This window comes from Chionomys nivalis, chromosome 2 (genome assembly GCF_950005125.1).
Source record: "Chionomys nivalis chromosome 2, mChiNiv1.1, whole genome shotgun sequence".
In the NCBI taxonomy this organism is placed as follows: domain Eukaryota; kingdom Metazoa; phylum Chordata; class Mammalia; order Rodentia; family Cricetidae; genus Chionomys; species Chionomys nivalis.
In genome coordinates, this window is record NC_080087.1 from 53849320 (window position 1) to 53857970 (window position 8651).

The 8651-nt window shown below is 42.2% G+C and overlaps 1 protein-coding gene across 1 annotated transcript; it reads right to left on the minus strand.

The window, feature by feature from the left end:
- Positions 1-6865: 6865 nt before the first annotated feature.
- LOC130869478 (40S ribosomal protein S2-like) lies at positions 6866-7751 on the minus strand. The gene has a single exon (XM_057761682.1). The coding sequence runs from the start codon at positions 7749-7751 to the stop codon at positions 6870-6872; it is 882 nt and encodes a 293-aa protein (XP_057617665.1). The 3' UTR covers positions 6866-6869.
- Positions 7752-8651: the final 900 nt, after the last annotated feature.

The window sequence follows — 8651 nt, forward strand, 5'->3', positions numbered from 1 at the left end:
ACTTTTATTTATTTTTTTATTTTATTTATTTTTTTATTTTTTTTTTTTTTTGGTTTTTCGAGATAGGGTTTCTCTGTACCCTTGGAGTCTGTCCTGGAACTAGCTCTTGTAGACCAGGCTGGCCTTGAACTCACAGAGATCCGCCTGCCTCTGCCTCCCAAGTGCTGGGAAAAAGCATGTGCCACAACCACCTGGCTGAATTGACAACACTTTTTAAAAGTCCATGAATAAAAAAGAAAAATTAATCAGAATTGGATACAATGCTACATTATCATACAATTACCATAGTGATGAGTCAGGAAAGGGCACCACGGCTGCATTTCGAGTGAGAAGAGATAGCAAAGGGGTGTAATTGGGGCTAGAGTCTAGATTCGTGGCTTCAACCTTCCTAATGCCATGACCCTTTAATACAGTTCCTCATGTGTGGTGACCTCCAACCATAATGTTATTTTCATGACTACTGTATAACTGTAATTTTGGTGCTGTTATGAATCATAATGTAAATATCTGTGCTTCCTAAAGGTTTTAGGTGACCCCTGTGAAAGGGTTGTTTGACCCCTAAAGGGGTTGCAAACCACAGGTTAAGATACTTGGCTAATGAAAATGAAATTAGAAATAGGACAGAATCTAACAATCTAGGGAAGGCAAAGTCCAGATGGAAACATTTACATATAAGAGATAATAACTAGTTCATTAAGTGTGCTCGGGAGGGAAGGAAGAGCTATGTGACAAATTTATCCAATCTAGTAACCACAGAGCTTCCATCATGCACCAGGCACTGACTGACTTCAACATTTGAAAGGTGGCAAAAATAAGTAGCCTGAGTTCTGCCCTCAGGGAGTTTATCCTTCATTGAGGCAATAAATATGACATATAACTAAATAGTAATTCACACAGAAATATGTTTAAATACAAGACTTGCTGAGATATAATGCATTTTAAAAATATTGCATTCTCTACTAAAATCTAGAAATCCTGAATTCAGAAATATACATGATTTCAAGGGTATTGGGGATGGGTATCCTAACATATACGCAATACCCTGTGGGGGAATGAAATAAGATCAGGAATATAAGCATGGGTTGATTCCGGACTCTCTGAGCATGGCGGTCAATGAAGACTGATGAGAAGCCAAGGACAATGGCACTAGGTTTCGGTCCTAATACATGAACTGGCTTTGTGGGAGCTTAGCCGGTTTGGACGCTTACCTTTCTGGACGTAGATAGAAGGACCTTGGTCTTCCCGCAGGGCAGGGAATTTGGACTGCTCTTTAGTATCGAGAGGGAGGGGGAATGGAGTGGGGGGAGGAGAAGAGGAGTGGGGATAGGGGGAGGGAAGTGGGGGGAGGGGGCAATATTTGGGAGGAGGGGAGGGAAATGGGAAACGGGGAGCAGGTGGAAATTTTAATTAAAAAAGAATAAAAAAAATTAAAAAAAAAAAAAGATCAGGAATATGAGAGGAACTGATTTGTCATGTCAGGTAGGGTAGTCAGGTGGTCCTCACTGGAAAGATAAAATGCAAGCATCTCCATCCACAAAGATAAAAGAGTAGTCAAGCAAATAAGCAAGGAAAGAGAGTATCAATCACCACCAAAGGAAGGCGGGAAAATCTGGAGACAGATATAACCAAGGCAAGCAACACCAGCCAGAGCATCCTGATCCTACAGATCTCTAAGCCGCTTCAAAAGGAGAGGCCACATACGTCCTAATTTGAATTTTAGAGGCATCGTCCCAATCGCTGGGCTAAAAAGAAAATAAAGAAAATAGGACTTCTGTGATAACTTAGAAACAAAATTGTCCCCAAAGCTCATTTGTTGAAGTCTTGGTCCTCAGCTACTGGTGATATTGAGAGCTGATTGTTCCATGAGGACACTAACTTCAACAGTGGATTAATGCACCAAAGAAGAAGGGCAGAAGCACCTTTGAGGAGATGGTGCCCAGTTAGAGAAACTGGGCCACAGGGGCATACTTTTGAAGATACATCTTGTGCCCATACACTTTCTCTCCTCTTTACTTATTTTTTCTTTCTTTTCCTCCTCCTCCTCCACCTGCTACTACTCCTTCTTCCTCCTTCCTGGCCACCATGAGGCGAGCAGCTTTGCCCTACCACACACTCTCTGTCATGATGTGTGACATCGCCGTGGCTTAAGAGCACTGAAACTAGCTGACCCTGGACAGAAAACAACAATTTAAACTTCCTCCCTCAAGTTGTTCATCTCAGGTATTTATTAGAGTCAGAAATACTGACTAATGCAAGGGAAGTCACAGAGAACTCCTAAGACTTCATAATAGCTGCATCAGAGGATGGTGACTCTGGCAAGGGTAATGGGAGATGATGAAAGAGACTCAGATTCTGGATAACTTTTGAAGATAGTGACCATGAGATTTCTTAACAAGATAGGCATAGGTGTAAGAAGAGAGTCTCAGATGACTGCAGAATTTGGGACCTGGTCATTGGAAGGATGCAGATACTACTGTTTGAAACAGGGAAGAGCAGAGACAAAGCTTATTTGAGGGAAAAGGAGTGGTAGGAAGTGGGTTTGTTTATGTTGATTTGAAAAATTCATCAAAACTTCTAAGCGATAAAATGGAAGGCTGGAGAGATGGCTTAGTGGTTATAAGCACTGCCCCCTCACCCTGAGGACCTGAGTTTAATTCCCAGCACACACATGGCTCACAGTTTTCTGTAATTCCAGGCTCAGGGGATTTGACTCCATCTTCTAGCCTCTGAGGGCACCAGCATGCAAGAAAAGACAAAACGCCCATAAATATAAAATTAAAATGCTATTTAAAAAAAATTAAAAGTGAAGTAGGCCAGACCTGAAACAAAAATATAATGTATATGCATTCATAAGTGGATATTAGACATAAAGCAAAGGATAACCAACCTACAGTCCAGAACTCCAGAGAAGACAGGAAACAAGGAGAACCCTAAGAGAGACACAAATGTATCCCCCAGGGAAGGGGAATTAGACAAGATCTCTTTAGTAAGGTGGCAGCATGGGGGGATGGGGGAGGGTGGTAGGTGAGTTGGAATTGGAGTAGAGTGGGAAGGAAAATATGAGGAATCGGGAAAGTCAAGTTGAGTGAAGGACAGAGACAGAGACAAGAAACGAGATACATTGAAATAAGGAGCCATTATGGGTTTAGTGAGAAACCAGGCACTAGGGAAATTCCCAAGAATCCACAAGGATGACCCCAGATAAAAATCTGTAACGACGTAAATGAATACAAACAGATTATAAAAATATATACAGCTTTAATGAGGAAATAGACTTACAGGACCACAGGTTCCTGCGGAGAACAGGAAAGCAGAGAAAAAGGCTGCTGGGATCACGCCCGGCAGATATATCAGTAAACATTAGTCCGAGGCGAACACGCCCCCAATGGGTGGGGCTTATCCCTACATCTCCCCCTTTTGTCTAAATAAGATAGAACTAAACCAAATACAACCATATACAATAATAACAAATAATAAATATAACAAACAATATTGAGAACAAAAGTTTTGCTAAACATTTCATCTCAAGGAGTCTAAATAACATAGAGAGTAAGTACAATTATATAATCTTTAACTCTGTCAAAGACCTGAGAAGGGAATAAATATTACTTAACAAACGAGAGATATCCAAAATGTGCAACAATTGACAGAGACAACTGACTACCTGGGCAATCACCCAAAGTCTCGTTTGTAATGTTGAGTCAACCAACTTTGGCTAAGGCCTAACATAACTGACATACCATTCTTAGAACTATCCTACCCTGTCTTGGCAGGATAAGACAATCCTGTTTTATCCACTTAGGGATATTCTGTATCTTTGTCAGAAGTTGAGGTATGGGCTTTTCTTAACCCAAAGGCCAGTTCTGCCAAGAAGACAAGCTCCCAGTGGAGTGTCTTTGGTGCTCAACGTTCTCTCGGGAGTAGAGTGGCATTGCCAGGAGTAATTGTGTCTCGTTGGCACAGAAATTTTAGGTTAGATTAAAGGCCATTTTCTACAGCTCTTCGAAGAGGCTGAAGATCATACTATCTATACTAAATATAATCTCTATGTATCTAAAAGACCTGATTAACCTAAAAATAAATATGACAAACATATAATTCTCAATACCTATCTAACTTGAAGACTAAAAGAATAAACAACTGTGCAATATATGAAGACAATGATCTTTAACTGTAAACAATGTCATAGTATCAGAGGTAGAAATGTACATTGTAATATGGTATCAATACAATATAGACAAAGTTATAAGCATACTCACACAAAAATAGAAGTAGGAACACTCACATTCAATATTCAATATATCAATATACAAGAAACAGTACCAATACAATTTTCTATAAACAGTAATTCACAAGTACCAATCATCCCATAAAACCAGTTAATCCCCCTTTTTCTTTTTTTTTTTTTAAATACCCCTAAGTCCATAAAAATATCACCCCATCCCCTCAACCCTAAACCAACCAGTGCCTAAAATGCCCTTTCACTGTAATCAGATTGATGACTACCTTAATCGTCATCATAGAACCTTCTTCATTCAATAACTGATTAAAGCAGATGCAGACATCTACAGCTAAGCACTGGGACAAACTCCGGAAGTCCAGCCATAGAGAGGGAGGTACTGCTTTATAAGCTAAGGGGCCAAGACCATGATGAGAAACCTCACAGAAATGGCTGACCCAAGCTAGTGGGAGCTCAATGACTCTTGACTGACAATTGGGGAACCAGCATAAGACCAAACTAGGCCCTCTGAATGTGGCTGACAGCTGTGAGGCTTGGGCAGATTGTGGGACCACTAGCAGTGAAACCAGTATTTATTGCTGGAGCATGAACTGGCTTTTTGTAACCCATTCCCTATGGATGGATACCTTGCTCAGCCTAGACACAGGGCAAGGGCATTGGTCCCGCCTCTCAAGTGATATGACAGACTTCGTTGATTTCTTATGGGAGGCCCTACCCTCTCTAAGTACTAAATGGGTGTGGGGTGGGAAGAAGATGGGGGAAGAGGGAAGTAGGAGGAAAGGAGGGAGAGGGAATTTGGATTGGTATGTAAAAAAAGATTGTTCTAAAAAGAGAAGAAAGGAAGACAGTGAATTTTTGCTGGCTTTCTGAGACAGGCATAAAGGACCAAAAAGTGGCCACGCTGGCTATATGAGAGAACTTCAAGATGTCATTTTTTATGTTTATTATTTTTTATCAGTTAATAGTACTCCATTGTGTAAATGTACCACATTTTCTTTATCTAATCTTCAGTTGAGGGGCATCTAGATTGTTTTCAGATTCTGGCTATCAAAAATAATGCAGTTATAAGCATACATGCACACACACACACAGACATCCTATCCTGCAGTCTTTTGGAAAAAAAAAATCTTAGAGGGTTCATGTTATCAGTTATCCCACTCAAATAGCATTGCTTTTTATCATTTCAGGTCAACTGAACAGTAACCTCAACTGCCTTTGCAGCATCTTGTTTTATCATGTAAAATTTAATCATGATTGCAGGTGAAGATGAAACATCAAGGGCAACAGTCATTTAAAAACTCTACCCTCAATGCATAAGTAGGGACAGCCCTGGAAGCTGAGCTGTAAATGAGATCAAGAGTTTCATTCGTGTGCAGAACACAACAAGTGACAATGAGCCATCAACCCTATGCAGAGCAGGCAGAGAGCTGGCTTGAAGTTTGCCTATGGAGCTTTTTGACGAAGACTTTCAAGACATCAGCATTCTGATAGCAAACATATTTCACAGTCAAGTACATCATTTACGAGAAGGAAATCTAGATCCGTACACTAGCAGGTGGTTCGTGATGGATGTTTCACATGCCCCCTTGAGAGTCATGATTTCACCAGGCTTCAATACCATGGCAAATGAATATGTTTGAAAATCTGGAGAGATGTACTAACGGAAACACAAAATTGAGAAACTGGCTGTATTTGGAAAAAATAAATCTTAAGATATTATAAAAAATAAAAAAAAAATTAAAAGTAGTAAGATGCATGGAGTTGGTCTAGAGTTCATAAGTCATGGGAGGATAAATCTGAAGATTATTAACAAATCACTACCAAATTTAAATCCATGTGACCTGACTATAACTAAGGATGTAAAGTTGAACACAGAAGACAACTGAAGACTGCATATTTCAGCAGAAGGTATATATGAGTTGGGAAGGGAATGTTCGGGAAGGTAGGTGTGTCTATAGGCTTAAGTAGCATCCCTATAACAAGCCATCTCAAGCTGTCTGAAACTCAGCAGAGCAAAAATGCCTCCAGTGAGCCATGTGCATGCATGGGTGGAGAGGTGGAAATAAAGTACCTTCAAAAGTGAATGCCCTCTTCCTGGTCTGTAAGGCATTAGCAAGGAATGGAAACAAGAATGTACCAGAGTGCCCCAGCTCTCCAGTGCCTAATGTATTCCTGGCAGGATTCAAATCAACAGTAAAAGCATGACATTCAGACCTAATTCCCGTTCCCACCAAGTGGGAATAAATGTAATAAATACTTTCCATTTCTATTATAATAAGCATCAATTATGTTAACAATGGTATTTGATGCTGTGGTTAGGCAGCCTTTAAAAGCTGCCAGGCCCTGTTCCAAGTGTTTTATGCTTGTTAACTCATCAGTCCCCAAAAGCCCATGAAGTAAGTAACAAACGAGTTAAGGATTTTGCCTTTCTCACATGTTGGTACTATAGCCTGGATTTAAACTACAGCATTTTGATGCCAGACTATACTAACTTAATCATTCTGAGTCCTTCTTGGAATACAGATCATTATTTGCTATGAATTGGTTGTGGTAGATTCTAAATATGAATCTAAACTTCTTTTTTTTTTAACAGACTTAATTCACTTTTATTTTCCTTGTATAAAAACCCTTATGTGGTGGCCACAGCTGGAGCCTGGGTCCTCTGAACAGAAACTCTGGTGTGGGTTTTCACAAGATGGTCAGTGAATTCCTGATAAGGAGACTTGGTGAACACAGTCTCTTTCCAGAGGTCGGGGGTCAGGTAGCTATAGGTCTTAGAGATGGCATCAAAGGTGGCCTTGGCAAAGTTGCCCAGGGTGGCAGTGCAGGCCCTGGCTGACGTGTAGCAGTCATCAATGCCAGCCATCAGCAGCAGCTTCTTGGGCACAGGAGCGGAGACTATGCCAGTGCCTCTCGGGGCAGGGATGAGACGCACCAGCACAGAACCACAGCGGCCTGTCACTTTGCAAGGAACAGTGAGGGGCTTGCCAATCTTGTTCCCCCAGTAACCTCTCCGCACAGGGACAATGGAAAGCTTGGCCAAGATGATGGCCCCTCGGATGGCAGTGGCTACCTCCTTGGAGCACTTGACACCGAGACCTATGTGACCATTGTAGTCCCCAATAGCGACAAAAGCCTTGAACCTGGTCCGCTGGCCTGCCCTAGTCTGCTTCTGCACGGGCATGATCTTCAGAACCTCATCCTTTAGGGAAGCTCCCAGGAAAAAGTCAATAATCTCAGACTCCTTAATGGGCAGGGAGAACAGGTAGATCTCCTCTAGGGACTTGATTTTCATGTCCTTAACCAGGCGGCCCAGCTTGGTGACGGGAATCCACTCCTTGTCTTCAGCTTTACCTCCTCGAGCCCCGCGGCCTCGTCCTCGGCCACGGCCTCGACCACGGCCGCGGCCCCTCAGACCGCTGCTGAATCCTCCGCGGAATCCGCCAGGGCCTCCTAATCCTGGGCCCCCGAGTCCTTCGGGCCCTCCCGCTGCACCGGCGTCATCCGCCATTTGGTGTTTCCAGAAGAAGAAGAAGCGAATCTAAACTTCTTTAAGGCAATAAAATAACCAACTGAAAACTGACAGAATAACTAGGTTTAGTCAGAGGACACAGACTCAAGTTCATGTCCTTAACCAAGTGTCTGTGTCTGAATGAACAATATAAGGACTTTGAACCTGATGTTTCCTGTGCCCACTTGAACCTAGTGTTGAAGGATTGTGCTGCTCTGCATGGAAATAGTCCCCATATGCTTCATACCAAACGTGAAGAGAAACTCTCTAAGAACAAAGTGTCTTTGTTACAATGACACTGACCCCACTCTGCAGAGTGACAATGTGATGGTTTAAATAAGAATAAAAGAATAGCCCCCAGAGACTCATATTTGAATGCTTGGTCATCAAGGAGTGTCACTATTAGGAGGTGTGAACTTGTTGGAAAAAGTGTGTCACTAGGGGTGAGCTTTGAGGTTTCCAATACTCAAGCCAAGTTCTCTCTCTCTCTCTCTCTCTCTCTCTCTCTCTCTCTCTCTCTCTCTCTCTCTCTCTCTCCCTCCCTCCCTCCCTCCCTCCCTCCCTCCCTCCCTCTCTCTCTCTCTCTCTCTCTCTTCCTGCTGCCTGCCTATCCAGATGTAGAACTCTTGGCTTTTTCTCCACACAGAATAAAAGGACTGTCACCTTTGCTGTGCGCTCCTGTATTAATCAGTATTCTATTGCTGTAAAGAGATACCATGACCATGACAAGTATTACAAAAGAAAACATGTAACTGGGGCTTGCTTACAGTGCAGAGGTTTCGTCCATTGTCACCATGGCAGGGAACATGGCAGCATGCAGGCAGACAAGTTGCTAGAGATGGAGCTATGCTTTCTACATCCAGATCTGCAGGCAGCAGGAAAAGAGAGAGAGCCAGAGGG

Coding starts and splice junctions, on each gene's coding strand:
- LOC130869478 (XM_057761682.1), bottom strand. CDS start 7,751: ATGGCGGATGACGCCGGTGCAGCGGGAGGGCCCGAAGGACTCGGGGGC.